Source organism: Pelmatolapia mariae, linkage group LG23 (genome assembly GCF_036321145.2).
Source record: "Pelmatolapia mariae isolate MD_Pm_ZW linkage group LG23, Pm_UMD_F_2, whole genome shotgun sequence".
Taxonomy (NCBI): domain Eukaryota; kingdom Metazoa; phylum Chordata; class Actinopteri; order Cichliformes; family Cichlidae; genus Pelmatolapia; species Pelmatolapia mariae.
This window is the reverse complement of record NC_086246.1, coordinates 10,853,789-10,870,000: the sequence shown is the minus strand read 5'-3', so window position 1 is coordinate 10,870,000 and position 16,212 is coordinate 10,853,789. Positions and strand designations below refer to the sequence as shown.

The 16,212-nt window shown below is 42.0% G+C and overlaps 1 protein-coding gene across 5 annotated transcripts in view; it reads left to right on the top strand.

The window, feature by feature from the left end:
- LOC134620482 (vang-like protein 1) overlaps positions 1–16,212 on the top strand; it is a 55,114-nt gene that overhangs the window by 14,383 nt on the left and 24,519 nt on the right. For 2 of the 5 annotated variants that reach the window (XM_063466653.1, XM_063466652.1), the window contains exon 3: positions 7,798–7,924. In XM_063466653.1, the coding sequence (XP_063322723.1) occupies positions 7,798–7,924 (127 nt within the window). Of the gene's footprint in view, positions 1–7,797; positions 7,925–8,497; positions 8,592–13,462; positions 13,565–15,289; positions 15,536–16,212 lie in introns of those variants that run through there. The other 3 variants (XM_063466656.1, XM_063466655.1, XM_063466654.1) reach the window with 3 other exon arrangements.

Sequence of the window (16,212 nt, the reverse complement as noted above, 5' to 3'; positions counted from 1 at the left end):
GCATTTGTTTTCCTGTCCTGTTCTGTGTCTTTGTCCACCTCCATAGTGTCACCTTTTGTGTATCTGTGTCTGTCCCTCTGGCCAAACATGTGTGGAGCCCACAGCTCCTGGAGGCGCATTAGTCTGTCAGCAGCCAAATGACTGTGGTTGACAGGCCTCAGGAAGGCAGCAGGAGACAGGTGCTGAAGAGGCCTGACTGACTGGCTCAGCGGATACATTGAGACTCAGAGAGGAGATGAGAGTAGAGAACTGGAGAACAGGATCCTGTTCCATAACAGCCCCTCCCAGGTCAATGACAGTCCCCTCCAGCTTGTTTGCCATATATCTTTTGGAGTACTTGTGCCTGCCTTTCCCACTCTAGCTGCCACCTGTTGCTGTTTAAGGGATTTGTCATGCTGTCTGCAACTTTCTGCCTCTGTCCTCTTCACACTGCACCCCCCTCAGCCCTGCCCTCCTTATCTCTTTCCTTTCATTCTCCTCATCATTAAACATTTTGCTCCCATGTGGCCAATCGTGATATGAAGGCAGCAGCTGCCCCCGCTCTCTGTGATCACCCTTCTTCCCTTTTCTCCTCCCACTTTTTAAATGTAGTCCACGCTGCTCTTTGAGGATGGGAAAGCGCAGGGATATCACTCGCTCCCTGGTCGTCTGCATTCCCCAGGGCACCAATGTGTCCTTGTAGCTCAAAGTTAAACTGAGCAAAAGTGCTCTCACTTAGCATGGAATCAAAGACAGTGGGGAGAGGTCAGTGCTTAGGAAAGTGGTGGAGACCTGTGTTCTCCTATTTCCTTTGCTGCACTCTTTCAAGTGAGTGACAGCAAATTGGAAAGGAACATATGGGCATCCCTGCCAGGCGCCATTCCGCTCCCTGCTCCTCCGGTCCTACCGTGACTGTGCCAAAGCCACCGGCTGGCCTCTAATTTAATATAGAAAAAACTAAATTGTTGCCTTTGAAACCCCTTGGTGTTCTCGCGGGAAGGTAATCTTTTTACACCAAGGGGTGCCATGCGTGAAGCTGCTTCGGATCGCTGTTGTCTAATTACCCTGATGCCAGGAACAGATGCAAGCATGTGGGAGTGGGCTCACTACTTGTGTGCATACAACCATACAAATAACAGATAAGAACAATATCCTTATATATGGGTACATGTGTGTAATTTGCTAGGACATAATAGAAGAATGGGATTTGCTTAGAGTCTGAGTAACAGAAGTTGCAGGATTTTTGGAGTTTTTTCCCCCTCATTGCTGGCTTTTTACCCCTTCCTGTTGCAAGACATCTTCTATTGGTGTTGTCAACAATACATTCCCCTGTCCCTCCAATAATGGCAGCAGCAGGTCTGTCTGCAGATCTGCTGCTGCCATGTTTTTGTGCCAAAAACATGCTGAAGACACCAATTTCTTACTTGCTTCTAGTAAATTAGTGTATTTCTGTATTTAGAGCATGACATTAGCAGTGAAACAACCAAATTATGCAGGTTAATTTAGCTATCCAAAGCTTTGCTTTGCTTCTCTCTCCCCAACCGGTCGCAGCAGATGGCCCCGCCCCTCCCTGAGCCTGGTTCTGCCGGAGGTTTCCTCCTGTTAAAAGGGAGTTTTTCCTTCCCACTGTCGCCAAAGTGCTTGCTCATAGGGGGTTGTGTGATTGTTGGGGTTTTCTCTGTATTATTGTTGGGACTTTACCTTGCAATGTACCTTGTGATTTAGGGCTATATAAATAAAACTAAACTGAGATGAATTGAACGTGTTTGTAGATTGCAGTACTTCAATCACCATTTTTCCAACTGGTGCAATGCATAATAATTGCTATTCAAAATAGGCTGCTTCTAAGTAAATCCTAACAATTTGTGTTTTTACCTGCAAATATAATAACTGCAGCTGCTGCTGCTCTGCCCTAAACAGCTTCTGCTCTCATACTTTCAGAGCGTGGAGTTTTGATGCAGAGCTAATTTGACTTTCTTCAGTTTTGCTCTCAGAACTTCTCCAGAGCTAGGCTCCTTCACTTATTCAATTTTAAGCATTTAAATGACTATAGACTTGCAAATCACATATTAGCAGCTGCTCATGTGTAAAATTGGTTCTTTTGATTGCTGTAACTGCAATTACAGAGCAGTACACAGTATTCACACAGGACAGAGTCATTTCAACTAATATTAAGTCATAGTTTTAATACCATTCAAAGGTTCCTGCATGATATTATTCTTAAAGCAGAGCAGTTTACTTTTTGTTTCAACTGGATTAATTAGTCTGAAGATTAAGATTGGATCGGAGAAACACAAAGACTTATCACACTTAGTGCCCCTTCAGCTCAGGTTTAGACAGCACAGCAGAGGCTTCTTGTGACTCATTACCTTGTCGATTAAACAGGAGGCCAACAATCTTCAGAATCATCTAAAAGTAAGCTTATGGTTAAGTAATATAGCCACCAAGAAGCTTAATGAATTCAGGCGTGTCTAGGCAACAATATGTTGATCTGAGCACCATGTACTGTCTTTTTTTTATAGCTGAGAACTAAAAAAATGAGAGATTTCAGCAGACAATCTTTTGCTCTGTTTTTACACTGTGTTAAAACTCACAGATAATAAAATAGATGTAGATTCAGATGCTGAATACCTTATATTTCCCCCCCTCTCAGAAGGAATTAACAAGGGATTGCTAAAGAATCAGACCTGCAATCAGGATTGAGAAAGGCATCAATGTTCATCCTTTCTCACTGTTTTGTTTGGGTTGTTTGACCCCCAATAAACTGACCTCAAAGTCTGGGCTTTATTTCCCAACCAAGACATGTTCAAAGGGAATTCGAGACTATGGATATGCCTGTAAACGTTTTTCCGAGGCTTTCTTGACCTTTTAAGCTGCTGTGAAAACATCAGATCAAGTATTTATATGGTATCAGTTCGCAACAACTGCCTCAAGGTGATTCGTGTAAGATAAAGACTGTACAGTATTAGAGAGAAAACTCTTACAATCAGATGATTCCTATAAACAAGCGCTCGGTGATTGTGGAATGGAAAAAACTCAGAAAGATTTCAGGAAGGAGGTAGGGGCAGCCACAAACCATGACCAGTTGGGGTCACAATTAGCTGGAAAACCTTGTTTCCCATGGGGATCTTGGTCATCATTAGTTTTTTGGAAATGAAGTTTCTGGCACTTGTGTGTCAGTTTGAATGAAAATCCAAGTTCACGTAAGACAGAGTGGTGATTGTTTGCTCACACCACTGCTAGCTCAGTGTGTGATGTGCTGGTTTTGACTTGTGTCACCATTGTCGCTGTTGGTGGTGGCTGATCTGCACACTAGTGCTTTGGCTCAGATTGCTGTGTTGACACAAAGCTCTGTGCCGCACAGGTGTGTGGGTTACTCTGCCAGCCAAAGAGATGACAAATTGGTCCACAGACAGTTTGGCATGCCACCCTAGTTGGCTGTACTTTTTCACTAGCCTCTGTGTGAGGTGGAGAACACACTCGTCCTCAGGTGTTGGAGGGAAATACTGCTTCCAGAGACAAACTGGCAGGACTCTGCCTCATCCATTGTCAGTTTTCCAAAAAGCCACACCCATTTCAGGGATACACGCTGCAAGTCAAATCCCATTAATCAAATCATAGCAGCACAATTTTGGAATATCAGTGAGCCAGCTGCATGCTAATGAGGCAGGAAGAGGATGTGGTAAGAGAGACAAAGGGGGAGGAGTGCGTGTATGTACTGGCAGCTTGGTATCCATACAGTGCAGTAATCCCAGGATGTTGCTGAAGGGAGAATGAGAAAATGTGCTGGAAGAGGGGAGAGGCTGGTACACAGATTGGTAGGCCAGTCTGCTAAACCACTTGCTGGGCTGTCCGCAGGCTTGCTCGCCTCTGTGTTACTTTGCAAATTGCATATTTTATTGCATTTTTAATTGCTTTTTGTTCAGTTTCTGGGGTTTAACTGACATTATCTTTTATCTTATTATTTATGCATCGTCTGTCTTTTCCAAGCAGTTGAGGGCCAGGGTTTTTTGTTGCTCTGTACAGGAGTTTCAGAAATGTGGAAAACAAAATTGAAATATTCAGATGAATGTCTTCAAAACAGCTTCTTATTTCCACCAGTGTGATTGATTTTACTGGCTGAATGTGAGATGTGGTTAACTGAATTTAATGGCATAAAGCTAGTTTGCTTTTTTTTTTTTTTTTAAACTGAACATGATTCCCCCCCCCCCCCCCCCCCCCCCCCCCCAATTTCTAGAATCTGAATAAACAGATCTGACCAATCAGATCACAGCATTTGGCGACAAATGTGCTGTAGCTCAAAACACGCTCTGCTACTGAGTAACAATGATGTACAAATAGTCAAATAATTCTGTTTTAATCAGACACACAGCTATAGACGTTGCTCCGGGTCAATCAGCTCTCTAAAATGATTTCTCAGAATTTTGTTTCAGTTTTTCACAACTCGAAAGTTCAGTTTTTCTGGTTGCTAGGAAACATATGTAATCCCAACTGGCTGGCGAGTGGTTTCTGGAGGTTGCTGGCTGTCATTAGGTGAAAATCAGTTGCACCAAAAAGCTCCTTGCTTTGGTCACTAGAAACCACAGTTTCCTGTAATTTGCATGGAAGACACCAACTTATTTGCAAACACTCACCATTTATTCTCCAAACTGTAGTGAAACTCAAAGGAAAATGTAAAAAGACAGATGTAAACTGAAAACTGAGAATTCCAAGTCAGTCTGATTTACCATAGAGTAACACACATTTGAAATAAAGCATTCATGAATTAATAATTGCTTATGTCATAAATTTATTTATTTATTAGTCAAATCAGTTACAAATGAATGTTTAATGTATTTTACTTATTAGATATAAAAAAAACCAATTAATTATTTGACAATTTAATATATAATAAGAGCAATTATAAATACATGAATATATGTGTGTATAAATGTGTTGTGGGATTTTACAAACTGCATTCATAAAGATGGCTGTCATGTAAAAAATAAAACTACGCATGTAGTCTCACATATAGTCTAGCTTCAGACAACAATAATACAGGGAATGATGGACTGATCGGTATCATTGTAATCACTCTTTTTCAAGTATTTTAAATCTTAGGTATCAGAAGGTTATGTGGTAACAGGTGGACTCCTGAGACTGTTTACAGACAGTGTTTCCATAATTAATTATTATTAAAGGCTGTAGATTATAGCTATTGTTTTAACTGTGCTAGCTGATTCAGGCTTCATTTAAAAGGAGCAGATTAGCTTACTAAAAATGTCAGCCCACTAGTACTGATGGGATGTAATCTTTTCCCAAGCTAACATGAGTCTTAAAGAGTATGGCTACATGCAGCGATGCTAGTCTTAGCCACATGAGCGTGTTACCTTCAGCAGATGGTCAGGTGATTCCACAAAGTGCACACTTCAAGATCGGGGCTCTCTTCAGTTAATGTCAAGGCAAAATGTTCTTAAAAAAACCCGGTCAGCCATCTTCATCATCATCTCTCTAACCAAACAGAGAGCTCCTTACATCACATTGCATTATTAATTTGCATTACTTTTTCTCCAAGGCCAAGAAGAGTCACAGAAAGGCTAATTGGAGACATGGAGACATAGGAAAAGGACATGGAGTTGATAAGGAGGAGTGGAATCTTGATTTTAAATATCAAGAAAATATATTGTTAATTTGGTTTTTTAATTCTGTTTACTTATTTCTTTTTTTTTTGAAAATGTGTTTATCAAATCTGAATTAAAAATGTGTTTTCAATAAGACTAAACGGTTGGGGAATTTTCCCCATTAACAGAAGTTGCCAGATGGTTGGTGACCGGCAGACATGTGTGACTGGGGGCATATTTGGGGGGGTCTTTTTTAGGAGTGGATGTGAAGGTTTTCTGAATAAGTAAAATAAAGTGATTATTATAATTGTGTAAATGATTCTTTTCTTTTTCAGTAGAAAAAATGTTTGATTACTTCTCTAGGTGGTAAGCCCGTTTACGTGACTAGTTAGCATAGTTTTTTTGTTTTATTTTGCTTTTAATGTGACTTTCTACTCCTTTCCACTCTTCTTTTGTAGCTGCTACCTTCTCCTTACTTGTCTCCCAGACCTCCTTATTATTCTGACTGTGACCTTGAAATAGGATCACTGCTTTGTGAGCCCTGCTGCTCCTCCCTGCTTCCTCCTCTACAGCTTTTCTCTCCAATTAATAAGCGTAATCAGCGCTGACGTTTGACTGATGAGCGCTCCCTCTGGAATAACCATCACCACAGCGATGACACTAGTTGTAATAATATTTAAAGTAATAATGATAGTGGTAATATATTTAAAGGCTTACATCCACCTCCTAATCTCCTGGATTTATTAGATAAGAACATGTCAGTCACTTTGTGAACTGGATTGCTGCAGGCTATTGAAAATGAGCTTTCTCTCACTTGGTGCAGGTTTGAAATGTTCGTCTCTCTCGTGATTTTCTGCAGGAAAGCGAGTCCGTATTGAAAAAGGAAGGGCAAGAATAGAGGCGGAAAACAGACTGGGCTACACCCTTTAATGAAAACACTTGGATCTAATGCAGCTCTTGCTGGACCATAACAGCTCCACTGCTGTCAGTCATACGGCTTCCTCCATTACCAGAGGCAGGATATCCTGTACTTTATGAATATGAATGGTTATTGTGTGACAGTAGTGTTCAAGGGTCACTTGAGTTTTTCTTGCATAGGTCACTGTAAGGTTGATGGTGATGGTTAATGTGTGACAGCAAAGATTCAAGCTGATCGCATCAATATTTCATATTAATATCAGAACAAATAAATATGTAGAATCCAAAGTGTGCAGTTCCTGTTGATTCTGCAGGCCAATTGAGGATCTTTTAGGTCATTGTTTTGGTTTTATAGTATATACACTTGCTAAATTAATGCTAATGTTTCTCCGCATTTGATGTAAATAAACATCAGAGGTCAGAAGGATCAGTTCATGTGGGTGTCAAAAGGACTGCTTGTGTTCTTGTGTGTCTTAATAGAAAGCAGGACACAAAAGCCTTCTCCATTGTGGAAATTAGATTTGTTCCACTTCTGTTCCAGTGCTGCTCCTGCAAAAGAAGTGATTACCAGGAAACAACAAGCTTAGAGACTGCAGGAAACTCATTAACATTTAGCATGACAAAGAATACAGCATCAAGAACAATCCTTCTGTCTTTAAAAGAAGGGGAAGACAAGAACAATCATGTAATTTCTTCTTTATTTGCCTGCATATTCAGTCAGTAATCTTGCTGAATCTTAGATCCGACAGCCTTGCCTCGGCTCTGGTCTTGTCAGTCTCATCCATTGTCCAGCAAAGGTTCTCAAGCATATGACTGCTCACATAAAAACTGAACAAAGCAGTTTATTTGTACTGTATTTACTGTATTTTAATCTGGAAGTGTTGCTAAAATTAGAGCATAATGTGTGTTTGCCCAGGAGAAAGGAGACGGATAAGGGATTAAAGGGGCTGCAGAGTGGGCTCGGCGCCATGTGGCGGTGGTGGTGATGCTGGGCGGAGGATGGAGAGACCTGCCGCTCACGCTCTATACAGGATTACTGTAGCACTTATATTGCAGCTGACATGGTTGGAAGACCTCATGGACAGTGATTCAGATTTTTAGGCTTTATGCTCACTCTGCATGCACTTGAATTCTAGAAAACCAGAATGTCTTCAAATTCCTTGTTGTGTAATTCAATTCTGTTTAATTTCTATAGCACCAAATCACAACAACAGCCGCCTCAAGGCGATTTATATTGGAATGCAAAGACCGTACAATGCGCTCACTGATCGTGATTTTTGCTTTTTACTTTCTCTTTCAGAGAGCGAAGCCGGGACCGGCACAAGTCGCGCAGCAAAGACAGCCGCTCGGAGAAGTCTGTAACGATTAACACGCCGCCTGCAGAGCCGCTGCTAGGCGACACAGCTGTACGGGGGGAGCAAGTCCAGGTACGACCTGCTGCAGACACAAGGCACTGCACAGTCACTATCGCGCTGCTTCACAAACCTCTCACACTTTTGATTCACAGCTTAGTTTCCACACGTTCAGCACATTCACCATAGATGACCTCTCAACAGTGTTGCTATAAGTTTGACGGAGGGCTCTGCTGCTGTGATTTATATGTAGGATTTGGAGCACAGGAGACTTATCACTCGCACTCAGAATGAGCTGGAATGATAATTGTGTTTATCAGCCTGGGCTGGGACAGGCCATCTGGTATTTCAGGGCAAAAGCCAGGAGGGCCAGTCCACTTATGTCGAGATCTGGGCCGTCACTCTCCGGAAGCCTGTTTCTGAAAATATCTGCAACAGGGTATGGATGCAGCAGGCTTCCTCTCACGATGGCGAAACTCTGATAAATCCACTTCATTAAAGGCAAATGGCAGGCGCTGGCTCAGTTCATGAGATGCACCAGCACTGGGTTGGTAGACGCTTTCAGTGGCCCCCTCTGAAATGGACCAGGCCAAGCCCACACAGCAGCTAAGCTGGAAGCTAAGCTTTTGACTCTCAAAAATCAAAAGTGTTGCCTCAGAAATCATGCTGACTGGTAGTTCCATGATTGCGAGCTCAAAATATGGATTATGTGATGGATTATTTGATACAAGATAAGTATAAGGTAGGCAACATCATAGGTTACACCAGTTTAAATGTTTGCTAAACATCTGGTACTATACACTGAACCATCTGGCCTTTGGTTTGTTTGTGTCTAACAGAAAGTCTACTGACTCATGTTTAATTTCACGTACCAGGCAGACATTTGACTATGTTGCTTGGATTCAGATAAAAGGTCGGTAGATCAGATAGCTCTGTGTAAACTGGGCCGGTTGGCTGCAAGCTGGCATGTCGAGACATGAAATTCCAGGTAGCACTTGAGCAGTACACGACTTCTTAGTCACAGTGGAAGACACTGAGTAACAGCCGGTTTGTTTTCTTGTTTTGTGTGGTCTTTGTTATCCAGAACATAATTCATTTTAATGTTCCTTAAATGAAGAGGACAGATGAGTAGAAATAGTTGTAGTTAAGTACTTTATTGCACAGAAATATTGTTTTTGGAATGGCTGATAGACAAAAATATTATTACATCATCTGCGATTTAATAACGTCATTATTGCTTTAATAATTGCATAATAATTACAAAAACCTTTTAAATCCTGCAGTGGGGCACGTTTAAACTCAGGTTCATTACTTTTATCAGCGTTCTTCTGAACGTGCTGTGTTATAAATGCTGGAAACGAGTTTGTTTGGATGTATTTACAGAGTTTCGGTTGTATTAGTAGTAGTGATACATCCCTCTACTAAACAGCATACATCACTTCTCAGTTTAATCCCTGTCCTTGCTTTTAGTTTTTATTCACTGCATGGCAACGTAATGCAGTATGAATAACTTGTTAAGTCATTTACTCACAGCTGCTTCATAATGTGCATAAACACTGCTGTAATCATGTTGTCAGAGGGAGCAGCGGCCTCTCCTGATTTCTTCTGATTGCTACGAAACAGCTTCGCTTCTGTTCTGCGGTTGCTTGTTAGCATCTTAAAAGCAAATTATCCAACAAAGCTTTTAAAGAAGGAAATACTTCTACTCCTGTTTTGTGTTTTGCCACAGCCATAGTAAACATGATGCAAATATCACATTCCAGAGTTGCAAAGTGCAAGTAAGAGCAGATGGTTATTTTCCCATAGGCAGTGATGGTGACTCATTGTTATGCTTTTTCGTGGCTTGGTCGGACATGAAATTATGTCAGTTGCACAGGATAGAGAGACACAGGTCCAACGTGTTAGTAAGTGAATAATGTTGATGTGCTTTTTACAAACCTAATAAGCTGTAGACTTGTTAAAAAAGGTCAAATCAGATTGAATTTTAATTGACTATTAATTGACTATGATTTCTTTTCATCACAGTTTAAGCCCTTTTAAAATTTGAAGGTTTAAATGTAGCATCTGTGCATCTTGATGGAAAAACTGGTGACCCCTTGTGCTACAGTCACACTAGGAAAAAGTAGTTGGAGACTGTGGTATTACTACAATTACTGCAATAGCGTACAATGAACTTGACAAAGACCAGGTCTGGGACAACTTGAGGAAATTTGCCACCTTTAAAACAGCTTTGGTGTCTCAAGATGAAGTAAAACTTAGTCTGCAATCAGTCTGCAGTGAGTTTGTGATTGAACGGGTCACATTGTGATGAAATGCAAATTACCTGAAATAAACTGATGAAAATCTCACATCATCTACAGGCAGAAATTCACACTAAACAGAAATTTGCATTGACTGCTTACATTCAGAATCCATTAACTGTCTGCTTTTCAGGGTTTTTTTTTTTAAATTATAGACCGTGAGATTAAAAGAGTTTGCAATGAGGAATGTCATCATTTGAAAACTTAAACATAATGGACCTTATCTGTGCGGCCACACACAACGATAAATTTTCCATATTTTTAGTTTTTTCAGAAACAAATTTGTTGGAGGTCATATAAGAATGTTTTAAAAAAAGACGGTAACATTGGTAAGGCACTGATTTAAAATTGATTCTGTCATTTACTGAAACAGAAAAACCACTAATACTAGCGAAAAATGCTTTCATCTGAGGCAATGGAGCCTTGTGTCCTGCCTCCTCAAGGCTCCATGCAGTCTACATTTCCACTAGTCCAAACGCATCGCGAGCGGACTGTGTGCTGTGTGCTACTCGAGAGAAAAGAGAGTAACTGCTCAGCTTAGTCGATGATGGCAGCTTATAATGTCTGATGTCACACGGAGTCAGAGGACAGAGCCCTTTATCCACACTCGCCTCTCTGTGCATACGGTGTTCTTTATCAGTGGGTTCAGTCCTAAAAATCTTCAAAACTACTTTGGTGGATCAAGATGGTAATAAAATGGCAATACGAAGGAGTCGGTATTGAATTCTTCTGTTTTACTTTTAAAGGTCAAACTGTCAAATACATTATGGAGGAATTTAGCCTTTGTTTACGTGAGAGCGTTTAGTGTTTTAGCAAAACCGTGTGAAACAAGTGGAGCTCATCACGTGTGCCGCTTCACCAGATGACTGGAAATGATGTCAAATGCAAACATGCACTTTTCCTGTGGCGAAACTTGTTTGCAGGAGTCTGCATGCGCGGCTGTTTGTTTTTTTCATCTGCATACTGTGTCTTATTTTAACAGACAACAGGATTTGCCACACAGCACAGCCGTTCTTAGTATTTAGCTCTTCATGTCTTATTCATGCCGTGGCCTGCAGTAGCGCTGCTGACAGGGCAGGGAGTGTTTGGCTTTAGTTTGAGTAATCAGGGCAACCAATTCTACTGAGAGCAAGGCTCAGTACAAATCCCTGTGCGCGTGCTCGTTGTGCAGGTCTGCTGTCACATATGCCCCCCGCTCCTCGTCTGCATGCGTCAGTCTGATCTCAGAGTCTCACAGTGCAGCACTGCGCTCATTACTCCACTGCTGAGAATTAATCAGAGTCTTGGCTGACAGAGCAGTACATCGCTCCGGGCAGGGATGTCCTCGCGATCCAGCGGTAAAGTTTCCGATGGCTGTGTCTGTGATGCCTCACCACAGGAAGTATAAAAGAAGGGAGGTTTACATAGAAGTGCTTTGGAAAGCATAACTGGAGTTTTAAGCAGGCGGAGGGATGATATGTGTTTTTGTTCATGTTACTCACTCAGTTTATATACACTTGTTTTATTTGAGCTTAGTGTGAGAGTCTTTGCTGTTGTTTACGGTTCTTTCTCCTGTCTTTGCTCTCAGTTTCCTTGGGTGTACACAGAGTGGAGGAGGTGTGACACAGGTGTCACTGTTAGTGCATAAAAGCTTTCCAATGAGAGAGCGGGTCATAAGAGGAAGTCACAGACTGGTGCAAACAAACAAGCACGAGTTGTTGTGGTGGAAAGCATGGATCGCCGCCAAACTGCTGACCCTTTATTGTATTTTGCGTATATTCAACACATGTTTACTGTGATTACACGGACATTATGCACGAGTAGGTAATGGGTAATAAAGTACTGATTTGTAAATAACCTGAGCTTATTATAATATTATGCTGCAGTTTATTTATCACTAACTAGCCAGCACATTCTCTTTATAAGATATAACGTGTATTGGGGACAACTTGAAAGAGGGAAGGTCAGAGGTCACATGTGACGTAATATCTGGATACAAACCATAATATAATATTTAGAATGTCCATACACCAGGATCATTTTCTAAATGTTGCCAATACAAACAAAGGCAGTAGAATTTAAGCATAATTTTAAAGATTTGACCTTGAAGAGGAGGTCAGAGGTCCAAAGTGATAGAGTTTCCATATATCATTTCTTATATGTTGTCAGTGGAAACAATGGCAATAGGAAACATAGTTTTAAATAACTCTATAGAGCATTATTATCACTTTGCACTTCAGATCAATCAATTGCCCTTTGGGAGAGGTCAGAGGTCTTTATATGATACTTTCTGTAAGCTGACAATACACGCCACACTTGTAGTTTTTTTAAGTTATAAGGCTTTTTTGTCAGCTTTCAATAAAGAAATGGTTAAGTTGACCCTGAAGGCCCTAACCCAGAAGGAATGACACACTAAAACAGTACGAAAGCCCTGATTGGCAGAGGTAACCAGTCTAGTTTTTTGTTTTCTTTTTCTGAGTCCCTCACAGACTGATACTGGATCCAGATATCAAACTGATTTAGCCCTGCTTTATATCACCAGGGTGGGGCGATATACCTGAACTGAACACTCTCGAAGAGCGAAGCCAGAGCCTCAGGCTGTATGTTTTCGTGGGAATGTGGCAAATACAGTCCAACTTTATCCAAGTGCATTGATATTTTCAGGTGGCGAAGTGTGGTATCATACAGTGTCGATGGGAAGTGCGCTGTGAAATGACACTGGACGCGATCATGTTTTGCTTGTGTGAGAAATTGTGTCAGTTTATGCTGCTGTTTTTGTTGCACATGACTGGATATTGGAGTGTGTAGTATGCAGTAAGTGGTGGATTGGAGTAGCTGAGGTCAGTGTAGCATGGCAGCTGTGCAGCTTAGGAGTGTGCTGCGGAGCTGCATTGTATGAGGTGTCAAACAGAAGAAATGTGATATGTTTAAACCGTAAAGCATTCTTTGAGAATTAGCACCTTCCTTTCAAAGCTGATGGAGAGACCACATGGAGCCGGGTATCATTTTACATGTTTATGTGCAGGTCAGGGGAAAGAACCTCACATCTTTGCACACCCTTCATACCTTACACACATTTAGCCCAGTAATCACCTTATAATGCTTTCCTCTAGGGTTCCTTATGCGTCTCTCTCGATGTAGCCAGTTCTTTGACGTTGCACGCTTCCCTTCTTCATCACCTTCTGTCAGAATCCACAACTTGATCCTCCACCTCCCGCTCTTTCACCTTTCGCTCACCCTCCCTGCAGCCTGGTTTATTCGGTCCAATTAAAAGCAGCTGCTTTATGATCTCAGCTGTTCCCCAGCTCGAGCTTCAGCACGGTCAGAGTGACACAAAGAACAGCGCAGGTAGCTTCACTGCCACAGACTCTAAACCATGTCAGGTTCCTGGAACAGGCGGAGTGCTTGGGCTGGTGTTTTGGATCCCTACTCTGTGGTGAGTGCCACCTGGCTCCGTGTCCTGTGAGAGAGAATCCCACAGAGCTTCATGGTTATCCCAGAGCTTTGTGCGTGTGTGTCTGTGCTTGTTGTGAGCTGCATGGGTGGGGAAAGAGAAAGGGAAAGACATGCTCTTCTGCTGTAGATTTGGAAGATGATTTTTGAGGTGTTTTGGTGGTTTTTATGCCTTTAGTGAGTGGGCAGGATTCTTCTTCTTATTCAGGATGCTTAGGTCCATGGTTCTTTTGCCTTAGCCCATATGGGGAAGTTTAATAGCACAGAGAGGTGAACTTTGATAAACATGCAAACTTGTTCTTGCCTGATTTGCTGTTGCTTTAGATTAGCTTTTGTATTCTTTATTTTAAGGATTATCTTTTTTAAGCTGTAGTATGACACATTGTGTGTCACTGTCAAAAAGTCATTGCAGTATGAGTGTTTTTAAAGCTGAGTCACACCAGACCATGGCTCAGCAGTATGCTCCTAACAGGCTGTTTCTAGTCAGTCAGAAGTGGCCTCTAGGCTCCATTTGGGATGCTAATGTTCACTAGTAGAAAACAGGCCTAAAACAAAATACACTAGTGTGACTGATCTGTTGTAGTACACTGCATAAATGGGCACTTCTCCTCTAAACTTGGGTGTCTTAGCATGGAGGTCTATGGGGAATCACTCACTTTTAGAGCGAGCCTCAAGTGGCCTTTTGAGGAACTGCAGTTTGTGACATTTTTGTGCAAGAGAGCCAAAGTACAGCACAAGCGTCATTCTGAGAGACACACACGTCATTCTTTAGTCATTAGCTTTATCTCTAAATTTCATATATACTGTATATATACTCTATTTAATAGCTCAGAGGCAGCTAAGTGTAACTGTATTCAGAGTAACTGAAGCAGGAGGCAGCCTTGTCGGTATTTTCAGCTGTATTAATACACATGTGTTGCCCCGGTGAATATTCGCATTTGCACAACAGACAAGAGGAATAAGATGAGTCTGATTTTTTTGGACATACAAAACATGTGTTATTAAGAGTTGTTCATCTTTTTATTTGTGCATTCAAAAATATTTAGAATCTAACCCGACCTTTATTTTTAAGACATGCCATCAGTCGGTTGGATAAACTCGTTTTGTTTTACTTTGCGCACATGCACTCTCTCACACATTGACACACATGCCAGTGGCAGCTCGGTGACACCACAGTGCTCACTGGGTCAGAAGCAATAGACGGAGAGTGGTGCTGAGGCAAGAGATGAGCAGAGAATGAGGAGGATGAGAGAGGACGCCTTGAGGGGAAGAGGGAGGAAGGAGTGGGAGTGGGAGAAACATATCTTTGGGTGGATGGCATTGGCATCTAATTGTTGCTATTTGTTTGCCGTCATCAGTAGGCTCAGATATTTGTTTATTGTGCTCGTCTACTCCTCTTTCTGCTCCTCTCTTCCCTTCTTTCTCTACCCATCAATCCTTTTTATCCCCCCTCCATCCCTGCTGCTGTCAAGACAGCCCAAGCGAATGGCTCCTCTCTCCCCCACTTCCCAGCTTCTCTTCCTCTCTCCTGCTCCTCGCGGTCCCTCACTCTCTGTCTTCCTCAATAAAGCCCCTTACATTATGTGGCAAGTGAGCACACAGTCCCATACAATACCTCCTGAGGCACCATGGGAGAGATTTCTATATAAAGACGGATAAAGGGAAGGGCTGGGCTGCAGATCGGGCGAGAGTCAGGGAGGTCACATACACACAGTAGCAGTCTGAGATGGATGAGGGGAAGAAAGAGCAGTAACTGAGTAACGGGACAAGGTTAGGTTTGGTAGGCGAGGATTTCAAGATGCAGACACCAGCAGTGTTGGACGTATTGCAGGTGCTGGAGGTTTGTGAGGCTCCGGAGGAAATTAAAGAAGTTATTGTCACCACATTAGAAGAAGGTTCTAATACTAACTCGACTCCAGTGACCAGCTGTGGAGCAGGAACTAAACCAAGCCAGGTAAGGCTGACAGGTCTCCCCGACTCACCAGAGACGACGCTCTGTTGTTTTTAGCAAGCTGTGTTTGCTTTTCATGCTCAGTGTGGCTTTATTTCCTAATGCAATCATTTGCATGAGTCCGGACACACGTCCAGTCAGGTGGAACGTGTACTTCACGGTATAGTAGGCATGTATTTGGTGTGTTGGTCTGCTGTAACATTGAACACAGCTGCACCACAGGATGCTTGTAAATGCAGCTGATGTGGAAAGAACACTAAAACATTTGTACAATCTAATGGCCATTGAGCGGTAGCACGCTTGGCATTTATTTTGACTTTCTATAATCTTTGCTTTCACTGCGCAGTTCTATGTGCCACCAAGTAGGAAATGAATTTTTTTGGTCAATAGCAAAACCAAAGCAGAAAGAGTGCAGCTCTGCTGGGTTTCCTCCTCAGGCAGCAGAAATGGTGGATGCTGGAACAACCACAGCAACTGTTGGAAGTCCACCTGACAGAAAATATAGCTCTGCTAGCGGAGGAGGCAAAGAAGAAGAAGAGGGATCAAAGTGAGAAAAAACCAAAGTAAAAACGAGCTGACTCGATGAATCTGAGACTTGAGACTGTTCAAGAGGCTCATTCATTTGGCACTTTTTCCAACTAGATAAATACGTGGCAAAGCCTGACTAGTTATTTTTCCTA